Source organism: Delphinus delphis, chromosome 14 (assembly GCF_949987515.2).
Source record: "Delphinus delphis chromosome 14, mDelDel1.2, whole genome shotgun sequence".
Taxonomy (NCBI): domain Eukaryota; kingdom Metazoa; phylum Chordata; class Mammalia; order Artiodactyla; family Delphinidae; genus Delphinus; species Delphinus delphis.
In genome coordinates this window covers 41807166-41830842 of record NC_082696.1, presented here as the reverse complement: position 1 = coordinate 41830842, position 23677 = coordinate 41807166, and the positions used below count along the sequence as shown (strand labels likewise).

The 23677-nt window shown below is 37.2% G+C and overlaps 1 protein-coding gene across 1 annotated transcript in view; it reads right to left on the bottom strand.

Annotated features, from left to right (window-relative positions):
* Positions 1 to 1099: 1099 nt before the first annotated feature.
* CEP85L (centrosomal protein 85 like) overlaps positions 1100 to 23677 on the bottom strand; it is a 151133-nt gene continuing 128555 nt past the window's right edge. The window contains exons 11-13 of the mRNA XM_060030554.1: positions 8330 to 8434; positions 6015 to 6246; positions 1100 to 1870 (exon numbers count right to left, since the gene is read on the bottom strand). Coding sequence (XP_059886537.1) covers positions 1707 to 1870; positions 6015 to 6246; positions 8330 to 8434 — 501 coding nt within the window. The 3' untranslated portion in view covers positions 1100 to 1706. The remainder of the gene's footprint in view (positions 1871 to 6014; positions 6247 to 8329; positions 8435 to 23677) is intronic.

Sequence of the window (23677 nt, the reverse complement as noted above, 5' to 3'; positions counted from 1 at the left end):
ACTGAATGGAAGGGAAAGTCTGATGTCCTTACAATGTATTATAACTGATTGTTGAAATATAACTATAAAATAACTATTGAGAGCTGTATATAAGCCAATTTCTGAACTGAATGTCTTCCTGGGTAGTTTCCTTGAAGGCCTTATCCCAAATATGTTTTCACTGCTGAAAACTTTAGGAGCATATTTTTCTAGGAGCAGCCTTTATACCAGTATATAAGCCCGGCAAGAAAACAGACATGTGATCTGCTCTTGCCTCAAACAATATTCTCCTGCTTGATTAACATCCCTCATTCCTTCTACCTGTTATTTAGTCTTGACCTAAATGAGACCTGGGGTTGCATCAAGAGATAAATCAAAACAACTTGTAAAGGACAGTGACTGCCGTAACTAAGTACATTAAAAAGAACGTACATTTAAACGCTCTGAAGGCAATGGAATATACAGTCCTTCCAAAATACCAGTTAAGACAGGGAAATACTCATTTGGAAGCTTAAATGATTATATGTCTACAAAAAAGTCAGTTGCATTTCATAGTGATATCCTGTACCCCAGAAGAAGAACTAACCTGGCCAAATTTGTATTCTATGAAGAACCCTGTTTTTAATGTACTTTACCTAACAAAAGGAATTGCAATATCACCTGGGTTTAGATTTTGTTTTATGCTAGTGATAATTCAGATATAAAGAATACAGGTTGATTTTTTTCTTAAAGTAGTTTCAACTTTAAAACAGATACAAAACTGTTAAAATGTAAACATTTGAAATTTGGATAAATAAGCTATTGTTCCAGAGTCACTTTGTTAATCTTTCTTTTACAATAATGATCTGAGGCCTTAGGTTTGCATTAATTATATATGGCTTTGTTTACATTGATATATATATATAGATATATAGATAGATAGATAAAATATATAAACAAAAAGTTGTAAATAGTAAGGGACATGTTAAAATTAGTTCAGATTACGTTAAATTGCCTTGTAATACATACATTACAATGCTAACGGGAAAACCATCACATCAAAATTTCACATCTCTTCAGCAATTCACAAGCACTCTGGAAAAACAGCTGACCTATCTACAGTACTAAAATCAACCCAACCCTACAACCTCACCATCTCAGCACAGGGATTGTTCAAACACAGATGGTTTCGTCTGCTGTACTACTATTTGAACACTTGCCTGCTGTGGCAACTCTCGTTCAGCCAGCCCTTGAAAACCCCAAGTACAACACAAGCTTCTCCATGAACAAAGAAGCAGCACAAGAATACAGTGTGTGCCTTTCTTAGAAGCTTTGCTTTGATCCTAGAAATCTTTATAATTTTGTGAACACACACACATACAGACACACACACACACACACACACACAAAAAACTACAGGATTAAAAGAAATCCTATCCCTTTATCTGAAGGGCACTCTTCACAGCTTGGTCCTACAATCAGTAGTTTGAGAATACAGAAATTTTTTTCTTATACATTTTATCATATTTTTCAAATGGTAATTTAATTTTTTTCCTGATTAGATAAGCCCCTTCGATACTTCCTCACATCCCAATTCCTCCCCAACAGAACAAATCCACAGAAAAAAATACTTATGTGCAAGTCGTATGTCACTTGCAAGTTTCTATCATGGCTCCTAAAAGAAATGTGAAGAACCTAGCACAGCAGCATGTAACAATGGGTCGTTATTGCTGTGGGACCAACACTGGTCACTGGGTTACACAGTTGTCTCCCATGTCCTGAGCATAGCGGTCTGATATCGTGGTCCGTAATTCATCTATGTCCCTCCGTAACTGGCATACATCTGACAGTTTTTTAGTGAGTGTTTCTGGGCTGTGGTCATTCTCAGTCTCTTCAGCTGAACAGTTCATTGCTGTGGAAATAAAACATGGAGAAAATCTCACATTTTTTGGGAACAAAGTCATTTTAGGATTTTCAGCTTATTATCATTGTAAATATAATGCTGGATACTGAATACAAGTCAGGCTCAGGTTTAAATTATGCATCACTCAATAGTAAATGCATCTTATCTACTTGGTCCTTTTAAAATTTTGCTAACTAAAATGCATTAAATTCATACAGTGATAACACACAAATTCAACAGGTTTAATGGATGACAATATTCCAAAAGTAAAAAGGAACATGCTCTAACAGCTCTCTTCAAACTTAGAAACAAAAATCTGAAAATCACTGTGTGGTGAGGGGCATTATCTTATATTTTTACAGATTGCAAAGTATTAACAATCGAGTGTGTGTGTGTGTGTGTGTGTGTGGGTTGGGACCCTATGATTCTAAACAACTGAATCAGGCTGATAGCTAGTTGCCCAATGGCTGAATCACTGAGGGTAAGGCCCTGAGTTAGCTAGCTTTTAATTAATTGGAGGCATAAGAGTCAGATAACTTGTTATTTATAACAAACATTAATTGAACTGTTTTACTGTTCATGAATCATGATCTGGGCACTATGCTGAGTGCTGAGGTCAGCAAAATAATGCATACAGTGGCTTATTCTTAATGATTTACATACAGTTTCACAAACAGGTAAATTCAGTCAGGTACCACAGGTGACCTGCCACTACACAAAGGCTACATTAGCACAAAGAAGAGAAAAAAAAAGGCCTCACTGGAGAGGGGACAGGTTCACTGAATGGGACAAGGAAGCAGAATGAACAAAGGTATACAGAAGCAGAAAACAAAACAGTCTGACAGAAATTGAGAAATACCAAGAAAACCAGCTCTAAAATAGCAGAACACAAATTAAGAGAGGGGAGGTCCAAGAAACAAGGCTGGAGAGGCAGGTGGGAGCCACCTTTATCTCTATTCTCAGGGAGGGTATTAGGAAATCAGAATCACAGGTTAGACAGATGGCTCTGGCAGCAATGTAAAGATGGACTGGGGTGGGGAGGGCACAAGGCTTGGCAGAGAAACCAGTCCAGACGAAGGGCTACGAAAGCTTGAATTAAGGCAACAGTGCAGTGGAGATGTGGCAGCAGGAATAAACGTCACAAGTAGGAAGGGACTCATAGACATGAAGAAGTTCGATTATCAATCAGCTTGGAAAGGGGCCAGGGACTGGACACGGGACACAGATGGGGGAACGAGTAGGGTGGAGGATAAAATCTGGGTTGGGGTGATAGGTGGATAGTGGTTCTACTTATTGAGAGGAGGAACGGGTTTAGGGTAGGGAGGAAAGAAAAGTAGGTTCTGTTTCAAACATATTGAGTCTGTGATACCTGTGAAACTGCTGGTCCTAATATACAGGTGAGTACAATCAGGACAAAAGGGACATTCTAGGCAGTGAGAGATGAATGTCTGTATGGGTCAAAGGTGTAGAGAAAACAGCAAACAAGTGGATATGTACAAGATTACTCAGAGAAAGTAAATAGAAACAAAAAGACCAACAAGAAAAGTTTCCTGGGCGACCGCCAGTATTTAAGTGGTGGAGAATTTCACAGATTGAGGCTGAGCAGTCATAAAAGTAGAAGTGGAGCCTAGAGAATGATGTCATGGAAACCATGGTAGCCCAGATTTAAGAAGGGTGGGGTGAACAGTATCAACAGATAACTGATGGTGTGATGAGATAAAGGTTCAAAACACCTCCATTGTTTTTGAGAAATTAGTTGGCTGGTCAAATTTGCAAATGCCAGCCTATAAGGTAAGGGCTCTGGGGTTAGACTTTGAAGACTGGAAGGGCTGTACACTGTGTGGGGGAGGTGCTGAGTCTCCCTTCTGTTCACATTAGGAGCACGCTCTTATCCTGGTACTGAAAAAGTAATAAATGCTACACAGGACAGTGCAGATGTAGAAGGTTACAAAGTAACTGAGGGGTGACCAGCTCTAAAATGGTGGAGAAAACCAGTCTTTTGTGTGTGAGCTTTTATTTCTTGCTCCAAGAGATCACTGCTAACTAAACACCCCATGTTCACCTGGCAAACCTCTCCTCCTTTAAGATTCAAGCCAAACACCAGCTACTCCATGGAGCCTTCACAGCCCTTCCCAGGTAGATTTAGTTGGTTTTCCCCCTGTGCTCCCACTGCCCTCTGATCACATTTCAATTACAGTACTTACCACAATGCTGTAATATTTTGGTTAATGTGTGAGCAAGGGCTGTATTCAACTTACCTGCATTATCAGCACCTTAGTGCTTGGACCATAGAAGGCATCTGATAAATGTTTCCTGAGTGAGTGAATATACTTAAACATTGAAGTGTCTTTCAAAAAGAAACAACCCAATCAAAAAATGGGCAGAAAACCTAAATAGACAATTCTCCAAAGAAGACACACAGATGGCCAACAGGCACATGAAAAGATGCTCAACGTCGCTAACTACCAGAGAGATGCAAGTCAAAACCACAATGAGGTATAACCTCACACCAGTCAGAATGGCCATCATCAAAAAATCTACAAACAATAAATGCTGGAGAGGGTGTGGAGAAAAGGGAACCCTCTTGCACTGTTGGTGGGAATGTAAGTTGGTACAGCCACTATGGAGAACAGTATGGAGGTTCCTCATAAAGCCAAAAATAGAGCTGCCATAAAAAGAATGAAATAATGCCACTTGCATCAACATGGATGGACCTAGAGATTATCATACTATGCAAAGTAAGTCAGAACGAGAAAGACAAATACCATATGATATCACTTATATGTGGAATCTAAAATACGACACAAATGAATGTATCTATGAAACAGAAACAGACTCACAGACATAGAAGACAGACCTTTCATTACCAGAGAGGAAAAGGGGAGGCGGATAAACTAGGAGTCTGGGATTAGCAGATACAAACTACTATATATAAAATAAACAATAAGGTCTTCCTGGGAACTATATTCAATGTCTTATAATAAGCTAAAATGAAAAAGAATAAATATTTTATATGTATAACTGTATTGCTTTTCTGTACACCATAAACTAAAACACAACACTGTAAATCAACTTATACTTCAATATTTTTAAAAAAGTGTTTTTTACATACCCACACTCATATATGTGTTCTCACATTTATGAAGTGGAGGGGAAAATTCTGCTGACATCTCTGAGTACAGTTACATGGTTCATTTAACAAGTGAGATACTTCGATAAAGAGTATTATTTGGTTTGCCAAAATAACTACTATGAGGCAAGACGGCAGAATATTTTTGATGAAACTGGAAACAAAACTAGTCTCCACTCAGTCACATATTAACCATATTATTAGGCAATTACTCAATACAAACATGTTGGTACATAAACACTATGGTCTTACTCCACTCATATCTCCTTACTGAAGTCCATTTCCTCCATATTAAAAAGAGACCAACATGTCAATATTATAATAATTTAGAGCCATGTAAGTTGAGTGTTCCAGCAAAATTAGCACAGAAGGGAAGAGACACTAGGATATTCTTGTGGTGGTTCTCACCATTATGTGTTCGGGAAGGCAGAACTGAGGCAGAATGAGTGGGTGTCACATTGGAAGGGACAAAGCCAGCAGGTGTGCATCACAAGGGCAACAGATCTATGGGCCATGAAAACTGGCTCATGTGACAGCATTGGCACTTACTTTAGACAGTTGCCATAGAACATACGTAAGAAAGCTTACGAGTACCTTCTCTCAAATACTTTACCAGTGGACTGATGGCTGGGTCATTAATTTAATACAACTGCCACATGAAAGCAAAGAGAATCATTACTTTTAGAAGAGTAATCAGGAAATCACACCCAACTACCATTCCAGTCACATATTAACAGAATCAGCATAGGAAACATCTCCTAGCAGGCACATTTATAGGCATTCTTCTGAGTGGCAGTCCATATCAACTACGACCCTGCTCATTTCTATAAACATAATGAGGCAAGTTCTAGCAATGAAGTAGGAACAGGTATTCAGACCCACAGATTGATTCAGAAATATATAAATCTAAGTACGAAAGGAGATAAAAACAAATAGGGAAAAGGCAGTCAGAAGTTCCCGATTCATGAAAACACATTTCTAATTGTTAAGCAATACAGTAAGAACAAGTCATTAGCCACTTACATCGGATTCCCAGTAATAATGAAAGATTAGGCTCTTTGCCCTGAGCACGCTGATTAAGAATACTACACAATGCCTTCAAGTCCAACAAACAATAGGACATTTCCTTGAACAGCTGATCAATCACACTCAAATCGAATAGTGGCCTTTTGGAAAGAATGGTCTGCTGCCTGGATTGGTCTGCTTCCTGGCCCTGATCCAATAAAGAGCAGGTCTCTTCTGTTTGTCTTTGGTTCTGCAATGGATAAAGAGAACAAAAATCTGGTTGTTAGAACGGAGGAAAGGTACTCAAAAGCCATAAAGGTTAACAATCCCTCATCCAATTCTATAAAGAAAACAGTGGAATATTACATGCCCATTAACCAAATTTAACTGCATACATATAGCAGGAAAAATAAAAAGGGAGCGAAAAAGAATTTAAATAGTGGAAACGGTGCCATCTGATGGCCTAGAGTAAACCTGAGAGAGGAAACGTGAATTCAAACAGCCTCAGTTTCTAGGGGGTCTCTCATGATCTCACATAAAAAGTACCTTGGTTGTGTATATATTTTGCTATGATATGTATCCCAAGAACAAAAAGAACTGCAAAGAAAACTTAAACCTCATCCTACAGTTTTATTGTTAGTAGCCACAGTGATTTAGTTACTCTGAAACTATTTTTTGTACATTGGGAAAAAAGTATATATGTTACTATATTAATGTTGACAGGAACCAAACTTTTCAGTGTAAGAGAAAAAGAAATAAAAATATAAAATCAAAGGAAAAAAAAAAACGCCAAACAACTCTGAATTGTTAAATTTGAATTGGAAGTATCAGTACAAACTCATGATTTATTATGCTCAGAAAAAGCTACGCTCACCTCTTCCCCAAATTATCACCATTTACTCCTCATCCTGAAAACTGTTAAACTTAAAGGTAAGTTTAACTAGCTTTCCAGTTGGAACTGTATTTCAGAAAAGCCAAATAGCCTGGGTTGATGAGGAAAATACAAATTTTTACAGACAAATGCCAGCTAATAAATGTAAAGGGAATGATATTAGAAAAAATTACTGTTGTTTTAATCATCTAATGATTCAGACAATGATCACTGGTGTAAGCTAAAACCATCAAGGGAAAGGTTGCTGGCAAACTGCACATCCACACACTTGCCTAAGTATCAACAACCCCATTAACTGCTGACTACAGAGGCTACAATGTTACAATGGAAAGAATCAGTCTGTCACCACCTTAACCCAGTGAGATGGGTACCTGTGACACTTACAGTGGGATAAACAAACACATATAATTTGATGATGTGAACAATACCTACAAAGTATTCGTGCCAAAAAATGTTTGCACTGAATCTAATATCTTTAGCTTTAACTCCTAGCTTACAAGAAATACAGGGGGGAGAGAACAAGATAAACCACACCATGAGGAAATGATCAGACAAAACTAGGTGTGACAAGTTTACAAGTCTGTAAGACAAAATGCCCAGTTTCTTCAGGGAGAAGAAAGAAACTTTAGGTTTATAAGACAAAATGAAACACAACACACGGTCCTTGTTTGAATGCTGGTTTCAACAGCTACTATAAAAAACACTTGGGGAGCAAGAGGGAGGGGATATGGGGACATATGTATATGTATAGCTGATTTACTTTGTTATACAGCGGAAACTAACACACCATTGTAAAGCAATAATACTCCAATAAAGATGTTAAAAAAAAAAACATTTGGGGAAGAAGGGGGTAATTTTCATAAGACTAGGTATTATCAAACGCCAAGGAAAATTATTATTCTTATTGGGTGTGACAATGGTGAAATGGTTATATAGGAAACTGTCCCTAAGTTTTGGAGATGCATTCCTAAGTATTTAGAGGAAAATGTCATGATGACAACTCAAAAACTAAAATAAGCATTTTTTATATAACATGTCCTTAAATGCAAGCCAAGTATTTCATCTCATAATTAAATGAAGAAAGTGTGACCTGTTCCAGTGATGAAGTGTCTACATTGCACCTTCCCTTAAGGATTTTCAAGGGTAATTTTGTTTATATTCAACTTATGCATCATTTGATGACTTTAGGATCTAATCTCTGTATACCATTTGACTTTGCTATAGTTAAGTTTGTGCAATTGTTTCTAAGACATTAGAAAAATAAAAGTTTGTATTTTAGATTATAATTTTAGTAAGAAACCTAATGGATTTAATTAACTGGCACATCAAATCAAGTCTTCAATTAAAAAGTGATTTATGAATATGTACAAAATAGGCATTTGCTTTAACTTAAGTAGGTACTGAATCATCCTTGAAAGCTATCTGAATTTCTTTTACTTACATCAAGCAATGTTCTTAATCTCTGAAGGTTTCTTTCTTTCTTTTCCAGCTCTTCCATCATCTTTTGAGTAGTCAATTTTTCTTTAGAAAGCTTCCCTTGCATAGACTAGAATAAAGAGAATTGCAAAGCATGTTAATGCTTAAAGCAAAATGCAATCAGGTAGGTAACCAGGAATACTGGCTCTGAATACTTTAGATGTTCTGACCTCCCTCACCCCTTGGAAGATGATGCCTTCACTTTTCAATCAACGCATATTACTTCTAGAGTGGATAATTCCAAAGCAGGGGAGGAGGGAGGAAGGAGAAAATATCATCTTTACCAAGACAGTTTTTAATCTGGGTAAAACATGTTAAATCTAATGTTGCTGTTTAACAACTATATTACAAACAGTTCTTATTTTATTGACTTTTGTTTATATATTGGGAGTGTATTAGCAAATCTATACTTTAAAAAAACCCTTTTTCTTATGATTAATAAGGTACAAGATAATAAGATCGTACGACTATCCCTGTTTTCTATCATTTGAAACAGCTAAACAACCTCTCTCAGTGTATAGTATTCCAAGCTGTGAATATGATGTTCAATTCAGGGCAAAGGTCTATTATGGGACTTAGATAAACTAATCTCTCTTAATTCCATTATAAAATTATTCAGACATGATACTATTGTGAGATAATCTTGAGTATACCAAAGCAGAATATAGGATATTTTAAGAGTGCTTGGGTCATTTCAGCTTATAAATCTGATTTTCAGCTACACACCAAAGAACTTGCCATAAACCTTGTACTTATCAGTGATTTTTTTTTCTATCAACTTTTCCCCTTTTAAACCACAAGATCAATAAACATGACTAAAGAAGAAATTTCATTATTTTTTGCTTCAGGTCTATATTTAGTCTCAACTCTGAAAATACTTCAGAATGCTGATGACCTAAATAGCACACAATCTACTGTGAAGGTTTTTTTTTTTCCCTCACATTATCTCTGGATGGAATACGAGAGGATAGCTGTCACCACGGGTTGAGATAAGACTCTAAATATAAAACAGTTTTCTCAGTAACAGTATTCAACCTTGTTGCTTTTTAATTTCATTTGTCTGCTAAACTCTGTAAAAATACCATATTTAATTACTCAAAAGTTGGATACAAATGAATCAAGCTCTATAACAAGTACATTTTCTTCCAGGGAAAACTTGTTTTACATTCCACAAAGATCAATTCCACAGTACAAAGTCACATGGGCTATCTGATAATATATATTTTTGGATATTGAAATTCCTTTGTAACTGAATCAAAACCCATTTGATTGAATGATATGTTGGGATTTATTTATCTAGCTAAAAACTCATACTTACTGGCATGGCAAGATTATTCGGCTAGAATCCAGAATTCATCCTAAATTTTCTTAAGATTTGTGACTGTTTATTTTATTACAATTGTAGAAGAAAGGCACCACAAATAAACTACTCTAAATCTCATATTTTAACAGTGAAAACAGAACCCAAGAGAGGTATTTTCACAATGCTGTAATATAATTCTTTAGAAGATTATAGTGGTTTTTATTTTTATCATATTGAACGTGACTAATAAGTAGCTAATAAATCTGACTAATACATTACTGTGTAAGACTAAATTTAAATCAGTGAAGAAAAAGGTAATCTCCATCAGAATAAACCAGAAATGTCTGGTAGTACTGCTGTCTGTCATAAGAAGGAAAATTGAATTGGGGAAATTCATTAAGCTTAACGTGTTATGTTGGTTAGGTTCAAAGGCACTAATCAAGTAGCCCTTTAATAGAAGAAAGAGTTCACAGACACATTCTAGTAAGACCAAATGCTGTACAACTTATAGGATAATACTAGGTGTGAGTGCTGTAGCTGTCCGACAATAACATTTCACCTAAAAGATTAATTACTTCTCTATCCCAAATTGTATGAAAAAGCACATGTCTAAAGTTTAAGAAAAAAGCAAGGTGAGGGGAATCTCTACTACGCTTCGAATGGGATTACTGAAGTTAAAAACGAAATCATTTTTAAATGTCTACAATTTCTCTTTAAATTTCCTGTTTAATAACGATTTTTTTAAAGTCTCAGTTACTAATCCACAGGTGTTGATTACAATCATTCTTGCAGTTGAAAGTGGTTTTAAATTCATTTCTTATTTTGATGTAAATATCCAGAAACACTAACCATTTTTTGGTGCATATACAAACAGCTCCAATGAAGGAAAGCCAAACGTGCCTGACTCAGCGCATTCTATGTACTCCACAAACCCAGTTTAGGAGGAAGTGCTTTGAAAGCCACTGAAGTTAGCAGTTTTACCATAGAAACACAGCAAGCGACCAACCTCACCCCGCCCCACACGCCATACAAGAGTTCCACAAACACATTCCTTCCTACAATCATTCATTTAGCAGAAATTACAGCCAAGCACTATCTGTTCACTGGATGGTACACCAATGAACACAACAGTCAAAACACTTGGTCCTTGTGGAACTTGTACTAGGAGGGAAAAGAGCAAAGAAAATAAACATAATAAATACATAAGTTACGTAGCATCACACACTGGGACTTGCCTCGTGCTTTGGAGAATAAATAGGGCGTGGTGAGGCAGGGGGGTTAAAATCTCAAATGGGGTAGAATAAGGGCTCATGGAAAAAGGTGACAGCTGAGTAAAGTCTTGAAGGAGGTGAGAGACTGTGTCCCATAGGTATCTAGAGAGTATGTTTCAGTCAGTGCAAAGGCTCTGAGGCGGATGGTTTCTTTTCTGTTTGAGAAAAAGCAAGAGAGCCAGGATGACAGAAAAGAGTAAGAGATCAAGTCAGAGAAGGAAGGCGAGGTGGGGAATTGATTGCATAAGTTCTTCTAAGCCAATGTTATAAACTTTGATTTTTTTTTTTTTTTTTTTTGCGATACACGGGCCTCTCACTGTTGTGGCCTCTCCCGTTGCGGAGCACAGGCTCCGGATGCGCAGGCTCAGTGGCCATGGCTCACGGGCCCAGCCGCTCAGCGGCATGTGGGATCTTCCCGGACCGGGGCACGAACCTGTGTCCTCTGCATCGGCAGGCGGACTCTCAACCACTGCGCCACCAGGGAAGCCCACAAACTTTGATTTTTTAACTCAGGAAAAAATGAGGAACCACTGAAGGGTACTAAGAAGATATGATGTGATCTGATATTTGTTTAACAGCTCACTCAGGTTGCTGAGAAAACACTGTGGGCAAGCAAGGGTAGCAGCAGAAAGAAATAATCCAGATAAAGAATGAGGATGCTTGAACTAGGGTGGCACAGCAGTGGCACAACAGTGGAGGTCGGGAGAAGGTGCCAGATGCTAGATATATTTTGAAGAAAACAGGATTTGCTCACAAAATGTAAGGCAGAAGAGAAGTCAAGAGTAAGTCTTAAGGTTTCCAGACAGAGCAAATGGAAGGGCAGATCTGTCATTAATAGCTATGGGAAATATGGAAGGTGTAGCAGGTTTATTATTTTTTGGCTTAGGGGAATAAGAAATTCAGTTTTGAACATGTTATGTCTAATACATCAAGTGGTGACATTGAGAAGGCAATTGGATATACAAATTGTAAGATAAGGGGAGCACTTTGACCTGGAGATAAAAATTAGGGAGTAGTGAGCACACACATTATATTTAAAGCCATAAGACTGGGTAAAATCACCAAGAGAAGTATAAATAGAGAATCCTAGGAAAGAAACAAACCTCTTTTTTGAAATATGACACTGTGTGTGTGTGTGTGTGTGTGTGTGTGTGTGTGTGTGTGTGTGTGTAGTTTAGCAGTATAACTGACCTACAACACTATGTTAATTTGAGGCGCACGACATAGTGATCTGATATTTCTATACAAGACAGAATGATCACCATGATAAATCTAGTTATTATCTGCCACCATACAAAGTTATTACAATATTACTGACTATATTCCTCCCACTGTACATTTCACTCCTGTGACTCATTTATTTTGTAACTGCAAGTTTGTACCTCTTAATCTTGCTCACTGGAATATGATACAATATTTTTGAAAGTAATTTACATGTCTTCAAAATAAACCTTAACATAAATATCACAAATGAAACTAAACTTATCCTTAGATTATAAACTGGAAAAGTTTCTAATAAGGTAATATGTCCAATTTTTATATACTAGTCTACTAACCTGCCTATACATTACAATAGGATTTATGCAACGGACCTTAAATTCATTGTGTCTAGTTAAATCAAACAACAAAAACAACCAAAAAAATCTTAAAAAGCAAGTTCCTCTGAATTCTTTTGATTGTCATTTTACTGTACATATTTCAATTATCTAGAAACAAGGTATAAGTCAGTCACTTTAAGTTTATTGCTGAGAACAGTCAAAAGGCTTCATAGTAACTGTTATGATTTTATTAATACAAGCACACTATTTTTGCAATAGCATATGTAACTACACATAAAAGGTAAGATAATAGTGCTACTATCATAAGAAATAGCAATCAATAAAGAGCATGCATACTTAACAAGATAATGGCATTTAGAAATCATTAATAAGAAGACTATATTCTTTTAATAAAATTTAATATTTTTCTCTCAACACCTTTTTAAAAACTAGTTAAGAAAAGTTCATCTCCTACACGAGGCCATCCATTCGTTCAAGACTGGGCGAGATAGCTGTTTTATCTAGTACATAGAAGCCAACACAGAGAGTCAAGGAAAATGAATATGTTCCAAATTTAAGAATAAGATAAAACCACAGAAAAAGACCTTAATAAAAGAGAAAAGTGGTTTACCAGATAAACACTTTAAAGTAATGGTCATAAAGATGTTCACCAAGGTAAGGAGAACAAAGCAAGAACAAAGTGACAATTTCAACACAGTATAAGATAGTACCAAATGGAAGTCACAGAGCTGAAGAATACAATAACTGAACTGAAAAATACAATAGGGGGTGTTTAACAGCAGACTAGATGAGGCAGAACAAAGGATCAGTACATCTGAAGACAGGGCAGTGAAACTCAGCCAATGAGAGCAGTAAAAAGAAAAAAAGATTGAAGATAGTCTGAGGGACTTATGGGACATTAGGCAGACCAACATTCACATTATAGGGGTTCCAGAAGGAGGAGCAAGAAGAGAGAAAGGGACAGAGAACTTAAGTGAAGTAATGGCTGAAAACTTCCATAACCTGGGGAAGGAAACAGACAACCAGATCCAGGAAACTAAGAGTTCCAAAGAAGATGAATCCAAACAGACCCACTGCAAGGCACATTATAATGAAACTGTCAACAGTTAAAGAGAGAGAATCTTACAAGCAGCAAGAGAAAAACAACTTATTACATGCAAGGGAAAGCCCATGATGCTACCAGCAGATTTTTCAGCAGAAACTTTGCAGGCCAGAAGAATGTGGCACTATATATTCAAAGTGCTGGGGTGGAGGGGAGGGAAAGAACTGCCAACCAGTAACATTCCACTTGGAAAGTTGTCCTTCAGAATTGAAGGAGAAATAAAAAGTTTTCCAGACAAGCAACAGCTGAAGGAGTTCATCACCACTAGACTGGCCTCACAAGAAATGTTAAAGGGACTCTTTAAGCTGAAACAAAAGGGTACTAATTAGTAACAGGATAAGTATAAATCTCACTAGTAAAGGTAAATATATTGTAAAATTCAGAATAATCCAATGTTGTAAAGGTGGTAGGTTAATCACTTATAAAGCTACTATGAAGGTTAAAAGGCAAAAGTAGTAGAACTATAACTACAATAATTTGTTAATGGATAGACAAGATAAACTGTGGCATCAAAAATATAAAAAGGGGAGGGTGCTATATCAAACTAAAAAGCTTCTGCACAGCAAAGGAAACCACCAACAAAATGAAAAGGCAACCTACAGAATTGTAGATAATATTTGCCAATAATGTATCTGATAAGGGGTTAATATCCAAAATATATAAAGAATTTATACAACTCAAGAGCTGAAAAAAAAAATCCAATTTAAAATGGGTACAAGTTTAAATAGACATTTTTCCAAAGAAGATATTCAAATGGCCAACAGGCACATGAAAAGTTGCTCAACTTCACTAATCATCAGGGAAATGTACATCAAAACCACAATGAGATCACCTCACACCTGTCAGGGTGGTTATTATCAAAAAGACATAAGTGTTAGCTAGGATGTAGAGAAAAAGGGAACCCTTCCACTGTTGGTGGAAATGTAAATTGGTGTAGCCACTATGGAGAACAGCATGGAGGTTCCTCAGGAAACTAAAAACAGAGCTACCATGTGATCCAGCAACTCCAGTTCTGGGAATTTATCCAACGGAAATGAAAACACTAACTTGAAAAGATATGTGCACCTCACTGTTCACTGCAGCATTATCTATAATAGCCAAGACATGGAAGCAACCTCAGTGTCCCTCAATGGACGAATGGATGAGGAAAATGTGATTTTATATAATACACACACATACACACACACACACACACACACACACACACACACACACAATGGAATATTATTCAGCCATAAAAAGAATGAAATCTTGCCACTTGCAACAACATGGATGGAGCTTGAGCACATAATGCTAAGTGAAATAAATTAGACAGAGAAACACATACTGTATGATTTCACTTATATGTGAAATATTAAAAAAAAAAACAACTCAGAGATAACAGAGAACAGATGTGTGGTTGCCAGAGGGGAGGGAGTGGGAGTGGGGAGGGAATGAGCAAAGGGGGTCAAAAGGTATAAACTTCCAGTTTTAAAATAAGTCCTGGGGACGTAATGTACAGCATGGTGGCTATGGTTAACAATACTGTATTGTACATTTGAGTTGCTGAGAGTAGATCTTAAACGTTCTCACCACAAGAAAAAAAATTTACTAAGTAGTGATGGATGTTAATTATTAGACTTACTGTGGTGATCATTTTGCAACATATAAAAATATCAAATCACTATTCTGTACACCTGAAACTAATGTTATAACTGTTTGAAAGAAAGAAAGTATAGAGTTAATGGTAACAAGATAAGATTTTGGAGTCAGACAAAATTAGGTTTTGGGTGCACAGCTTATGTGTTGTATAATCATGGGTGAGTTATCCAACCTTTCTAGGCTCCAAATTCATCAGAAAGATTTTCCAACCTTGTAAAGTACTGTGAAAATTATGTGGTATATATGTAGACAATACCTTTGGATGCCTGCCTATTCACAAATCCCATGAATCATACATAAGTAGTCATATTTGTACTGGGATTCTATATTCTTGGGTTATAGCTCACCGGGTCAGGCTGAATGAACACTTGACCAAACCTGAGGAAGTGAGACCCAAAGTCTATGAGTTAGTCTCTGCAGGTGGCGGGAAATGAACTACAGAACTTCAGGGCTGTGGGACAGCCATGGTCTGCCATATGAGTTAAGGAGGAAAGGAAGTCAGTCTGCAGAGAGAGAAAAGAACTGAAACAGAGGGGAATGCGAGCAGCAACAAAGCCTTTTCCTTCCTGAAGCCAGGCTTCATTCCTACCTATGGATTCCACAGATATCTCTGCATTCTTGTAATACAGTATATTCTACTATTTTTGCTTAGGCTAAATTGAATTGGTTCTGTTGCTTACAATCAAAAAGCCTAAATTACTTTTACCTAGTACAAAATACTTATGCAACTAACACTAATTCCTTTCTTCTTATACTAATATTTAAAAGCCCATTTCTTATTTCAAATCACCATGATATCTTAAAATGATATCTTTAAATATCTTATATATATATATGATATATATATATATATATGATATAAATGATATCTTTAAATATCTTACAATTTTATTTGTCAGCTATACTTCAATAAAGCTGGGGGAAAAAAAGAGCCCATTCCAGGGACTTCCCTGGCAGACCAGTGGACCAGTGCAGGTTCAATCTCTGGTCGGGGAGCTAAGATCCCACATGATGCACAGTGTGCCCCAAATTAAAAACAACAACAACAACACCACCACAAAACAACAAAAAAGAGCCCGTTCCAAATTCAGCATTATGGGTGAATTTTCTTGTGGAAAAAGGTTTTTTTGTCTCTTTTCACTAGTCATCCCCTAGAAGAGTGCCTAGCCCATGGTAGAAACTCAGTTAACAATTACTAAATGACCTGAATTGGTGAATAAATGACAAAATATGAAAAAGTAACTATTTAACACCTAGTTTTGTTTAAGTAAGAATCTGTGTTTACTCATTCAAAACAGTTACTGAGCCTCTTTTATGCACAAGGCACTGTGCTAAGTGCTGAACTGGATAAGGAATGTTCAAAGACCTTAGTGTACCCATTATAAAGCTCTTGAGGGCTTCTCTGGTGGCGCAGTGGTTGGGAGTCCGCCTGCCGATGCAGGGGACACGGGTTCGTGCCCCGGTCCAGGAAGATCCCACATGCCGCGGAGCAGCTGGGCCCGTGAGCCATGGCCGCTGAGCCTGCGCGTCCGGAGCCTGTGCTCCGCAACGGGAGAGGCCACAACAGTGAGAGGCCCGTGTACCGCAAAAAGCTCTTGAAATAAATGTATCAGAAAAAAAAGGCATTTCATTCATCTCAAGGAGCAAATAATGCCACCACACTGTAGAGTGTAATGTACTAAAAGATTTCACTTTGGAGACAAAATTTCCCAATTGTGCTTCTAGGTAACTGAGCATAAGATGCTTTCCGCATAAGACTAGTTTCCCAGTGTGCTCCAGTTTAAATATCTTTCATTCCAGGAAAAGACCCTTAAAACAATTCCCTCCCCTAAGGCTTATACAAGGAAGAAATCAGACTAACATCTTTTTTTCTTTTTCTTGGGACTTTTCACTTTGAGACATCCAGGATTAACACCCAAGGCACAAACTCTGAAGTCAGACAGACATGAATTAGAATCTCAGCTGTCGAGACCTTGGGCACACCTTTTAAATCTCAGCAGCTTCAAGTATAAAAATATGCTCTTTCTTACCTTGTAAGATTACTGTTGAGGCTTAGAGATAATAAACATAAACCAGAAAGAACTGCTCCTGTAACAGGTAATATCATCACTAGCATCATCTCTGACACCTCTGCATTTGGCAACAGAGGTTCTATTTCTCACTTTGGCCTAAGGCCTAAGTGTAGACAAATATTAAACTCCTTTTCCTCATTCTTCCATACTGATAAAAGAGAATTTTCAAAATATTTGTAAAACTAAGGAATATGCAAGCACCATAGAAATTGCAATTTTTTAGGTTTCTGTTTAATAATAATTGAAGATAGTGTACACCTCAAATTCCTTTCTTAACTATCACCTTGTTACCTGATATCATTTTAAAAATAATCTCCCTGAGGGCTCTGCTTTCAGCATGATGGCATGAGGAGCTCCTCAGACCTGCTCCCCAAGGAAACTGCTGAAAAACCATAAAATAACACATTTAAAGCTTCTGGAAATGGTTCATACAAGCAAATGAAGAAACATATTCAAGAAAAGCTATTAAAACTCAGAAGAGCTGAAGTCTGTGGTATTTGAAACAAAATCCACTTGATTCCTACCCTCTCACAGCTAAGCAAGATGGAAACTCCAGACTGGAACAGCCAAGAACAGAGGGCTCCCCCTCCCCCAGCTCCTAGTTGGACCGCTGTCTTCCTAGGAAGGGCAGGGCGTCAGCACTTCTCATCTGTAGCTGATGCTAAGTTCCAGGCAAGTGCAGCCAAAAGGTGGGGGCTCCGTTCTTCAGAGCCCAGGCCGCCTCAAGGGAGGAAGGCTTTACCTGGGGTGTAGCCACGAGAATACTGGGGGGCCCTGACTGCCCTTGCGTTGGCTTCTGGGGCAGGAGTATCCACTGAAAGAGGCAAGCCGAGAGACCTAGAGCTGCTGCGCACCCTCCCTCCACTAGCACTCAGCTAGAGTCACTCAGAATCTTGACATTGTTCCCACCCACAATGACTAGGCTCAGAGATTTTGCCTGGGGATAAATAGGCCACAGAACAGAGACCGCTGAAGGTCTCCCTAAAGGAACTGAATTCTTTTGCAACAGAGTATAAAGTTCAATCCTAAGGGCACTCTCAAAATAGCGGGAGATGGTGGCAAAGGCAGTTGGGAGGACAGTGTTAGATTCACTGGAGCAACAGGCTCTACTGTAGGCTGGCTAGCTTGCAAGAGAGAAACAGTAAAAGAGACAGCTGGGAAGAACACTCCTGGGAACAGTAAAAATCTCAAACATTAACCCAGGAAGCTAGTCCTTCAAAGGAGCCAGAATGGACCAGTCTATGAAGCAATTTATGCCACAGGGCATTGCTGAAAACAGCAGAGTGTTGGCAATTAATGGAGCTCAACAACTGGTGTGGTCAGAGAAAGAGTCACAAAAGACCACAGATTACATTTATACAAAATGTCTAAGAGCAGGCAAATCTATAAATGCAGGAAGTAGATTAGTGATTGCTTATGCTGAGGAGGGCACGGGGTTTAAGAGAGTGACAGCTAAAGGTGTTACTTTTGGAGGTGACAAAAATGCTCTAAAATTGACTGTGGTCTTGGTTCCATACATCTGTGAATATACTAAAAATAACTGAATTGTATATTTATTTTTGGCCACTTGGCTTGCAGGATCTTAGCTCCCCGACCAGGGATCAAACCTGAGCTCCCTGCGTTGGAAGCGTGGAGTCTTAACCACTGGACCACCAGGGAAGTCCCTCTGAATTGTATACTTTATATGGGTGAACTATAGGGTGTGTGAACTATATATCAATAAAACTGTTATTAAAAAATCTGCACAAAATTAAAAAAGCACCACTTGCCTGGGTTCCTTTTCTTCCAGGTCATGATTTTCTCAGGCTTATAAAGCAAGAGCTACCAAAAGAGTTTAAACGTGCCATTACACACCTAAGGTTAGTGTCTCAGAATTAAATCCTTTTTTTTAAACTTAAATCTCAGTCTTTCCAGTCAAGTCCCACTTGTGGTCCCATGAGCAAGCTGAGGATTGTACAATACTTCCTAAAGGCTCTAGGACTAGGACTAATACTGGGCTATAAGGAAGAACTGCCTAGAGAACTTATTAATAATACATTATTTCAAGCTTCACCCCAGAGATACTGACTCATCAGACTCACAATGGGGCCCAGATATCTGTATTTTAGAAAGCAACCCAAGTACTTTGAATATCCATATAGGTTTGGTGACCACTCATAGCACAGGCTCAAGAATACTCTTTCATGATTCAAGCGAGCTGACTCCCTTCCTGCAACTTCCCACCTCAGACACAAAGAACTGACTTTTCAAAAGTCACCTTTTACATATCTTATTCTAAGATTTTAATTAACAACTATACTGTGCACATAAAAGGCCTATACACTAAAGATTTTTTCTCTTTGTAAGTACAAAGACTAGAGAGAAAGCTTATTTTTTAAAAATCTACTTTTCCTTTGATAGAATACATATTTTTGGCTGTTAGGATTTTCAAAAATTAGTACTGATTTCTGATGAGAAATTTTCAGTTTTTCATGCATTATATAAAGCATTTACACATAGGTAAAATTTTTAAAAATTAAAAAACTTTGGGAAGAAAGAACTTCATGTCAGGACACATTACAAAACTAGGATAACATAAAAAATGGAGATAAAATCACACGATAATAATGAAAAACATTGAATCAATATTTATTTAGGTTAAAGAAAAGTTATATTCTGCCTGTATGACATTGTATTGGATTATGATCCATTTTCTCACCATATCTACTGAAAAAACCTGTTTGATGAAAGCTTTAATAAGAGAGATTGCTAAAAATTGGAATAAAATCTTCTGAGGCTGTGGAAACATCTTCTCTTGAAGCGTTATAAATAGGACATACTGTCACAGTTTTGAGATTGGTGGTCCCAACCATGCCATTAAAAGTGAACAGTCTTAAAGACTTTTAAAAGTGTCATTCTTACTTTGTAATATTATAATCATTCATTGATAGCTGTCAATTCAGAAAGGCCATTTAAATGCGTAAATTCTTTTAATGAGAAAACTTTTTAACATGTTAGAGAAAACAAGTAAACATAACAAACTTTTTTACTTTGTATCTCCTCTGCCAAAAGATTACAATGATAACATAAAGATAGCAGCTCACTGGAAACAAGGTTATATGGGTGAAATGTCCTTTTGAGGGATAAATAGGAAGGAAGGTAATAATGCCCAGTGAAGAACTCATTCACATTCTGACTGTAGCCATGTTTATGGAAATGATGGGAAACATTCTACTGCAAAATGTCTTTTTATAGTATATATATTGACAGAAGAAAAACCTGTAAGAGGAGAAGTCAGTTTAGCTACACTGGTTTCGTGGATATAAGGAAAGGCAATATTTCTAAAGGATCAATTACTAATCAAGGTATTCATGCCAGTTAACAATATCATCTTGACGGCTGAACAAAATAGTAGATAAATCTGTGTTTTTATAACACTGAACTCAATTTCAAAATCAGCATATACTGTTACGTGAAGTAAAACTTTTTCTATATTCAACAACAAATACAATATAACTAGTAGAAGACTGATTTCTCCCCAAACCTCCAAAGTTGTGAATCAATAAACTTGCCACTGACCTAAACCAGGTAAGTATTTATTTGAGTTCTGGTGCAAGGTAGTAAACTACATGTATTTTATTTTCTTTTTTAAAATTTATTTATTTGGTTTTGGCTGCATTGGGTCTTCGTTGCTGCACGCGGGCTTTCTCTAGTTGCAGCGACCGGGGGCTACTCTTTGTTGTGGTGCATGGGCTTCTCACTGCAGTGGCTTCTCTTGTTGTGAAGCACGGGCTCTAGGTGCGCAAGCTTCAGTAGTTGTGGCTTGCGGGCTTTAGCGCACAGGCTCAGTAGCTGTGGTGCACGGGCTTAGTTGCTCTGCGGCATGTGGATCTTCCTGGACCAGGGCTCGAACCTGTGTCCCCTGCATTGGCAGGCGGATTCTTAACCACTGAGCCACCAGGGAAGTTCAATAGTTGTATTTTAAATATAGCATTTTCACTCTATAACAATGCCTTATTTTTACTGCCTATAAACTGGACGTAATAAACATGGCAAGGGATTTTATTTTTTGTGTCATAAAATTTAAGCTATAAGAATAACCTGCATCTACCCAAGACAATGCAGTACTCCAAATCAGCCAAACGAACTTCTAACAAATTTGATATTCTCAACAGTGTGCAGGGGCATAAAGAAGCAGTGAAACATGAAACTCGAATAATACTAAGTTGGCTTTGTCTACTAAACACCCAAAAATGGAACAACTTCCCAGCACTGTGGAGGAACAAAACACGCAAACTACAATGGCAATGACATTTTACAATAAGTTTAATACTATACTAATAGCTAAAATGCATAATTCATGTTAAAATTGGTTGGGAAGTTCTCTGTTGTTCTTAATTATAAAGTATTTTGTGTTATTTTGGCTATGCCAAGGAATTTGAAGTAATATAAAACAGAGTTATAGCATGTTGGAAGGACATCACCATCTACATAGGACTAAGGTTGGCCATTCTTGATGTAAGCAAAAGGAAAAGCTAGGAGCTTTAAATAATCAGTAATTGACAGGAATTGCTCTATTATGTGGTTCAACTTGATGACATGCCCATTGACTATAGTATAAAGCAACAAGAATACTTCTTCAACCCAGAGTGTTCTCTTTAGGATTCTGCAGTTTCCAATGCTAGGTAAATAATTAGTATTCATTTTTTCAGAAGAGGCAATATTCTGAAAATTTCAGGTTTTTACAGATTACGCACTTTTTATATCCATCACAAACCACCAAATAACAAATGAAACAAAAAACCTAGCCTTCTCAACTGTGAGGGCCCCAAAATAACAAGTTTAAACAAGTAATGTTAAGCAAAAAATTTTCTCATTATCTGAGGCGTATTTGTCTCCATCTGTAATTTTCAAGATATTTTCAAATAATATCTTGGTAAATACATGGAGTTTAGTTGGCCAGTTATCAACATTTGCTGTCTCTCTCTGTGAGGAAACTATATCCTAGACCTATAAACCTAGATGATCACAATGGCTAAGAACAAAAAACAAAACAAAACAAAACAAAACAAGATAGGCTTTGCTTCCAAAGGTAGACAATAGAATTAATGAGTATACTGTCTGGGCCCAAATATTTGGAAATAAATGTACCTCATTAATTTGACTTCCATTCTGTAATTAATTTGAAGAAATAAAAGAATGTTAACTCAAGCATTTTAAGAACAAAGAATGGAATGGCACATAATTATATATTCTTCTACATATTCATTTATATATAGTCATATCTAAATGTGACTAAAGACTTGGTTAATGTGTAAGAGTAAATTGCATTACGATGCTTCCACAAATGGGGAAAATGCACATTTCAATTAATACAAATATACACTAAACATCTATAATGTGAGAGAGAGTATGCAATAAATCCTACAAATAAACAAATTAAAAACAATAAATCCTACATGTTTTATCCACCAAAATTTCAATGCCAAAGGACAAAGTTGACTGTCCTTAATTTGTATCGCGATAACTTTTATTAGATTTACCTCCTGGATATTGTTACCAAATGAAAGAGAAATTCCTTTCATTGTGGTCTATGATAAGAAGTCAGATAACAATGGCTGAGGGAATCTAACCATCTCGTAATTCGAATGGCTTGCAGAACAACTGAAGGAATACACACTAAAGAGTATAACCTCTGTGAATCAATCCAATAAGACCACACACTTGTTGAATTGGACTAGTGTCTGACTAAACTGATAGATCACTTAATATGGCCAAAAGACAAAGCAGATTGTCCATAAATTCTGACACTCAAACCATTACGTTTTTCTTTTTTACTTCCAGTTTTGAGAATACTCAAATTAGGAGATATAAAAATAATTTATTCAGCAAAATTTGTCCAATGGTTTTCTATCACACAAAGAATAAAATACAAAGACATATACCTCTATGTGATCTGGCCCCAGGCTACTGTCTACCATCAGTCACCTCTCACTATATCTCACAATCACTGTACTCCAGACTAGCAGCCTTCTTGCTTGTCTTAGAGCACACCAGGCACATTCAGGGCACTGGCTGCTCTCTTTGCCTAGAATGTTCTTCCCCTGCTTATCTTCATTCAGGACTATGTTCAAATATTACTTCTTCAGGGAAAACTTCATGACCACTGCATATAATGCAGCACGATCTGTCATTGCCCTCTATCCTCCTTTTTTTTTTTTTAAATAATAGTACATATCCGTAACTTGACATTATGTTTCCATTTTCTCCATCTCACCCCACTAGAATGGCCAGGGACTTGCTTTGTTCACTGATGAATCTCCAGTGCTAAGAACAGTGCCTGGCATATATGCAGGGGCTCGGTAAATATCTGGCAAATCAATAAA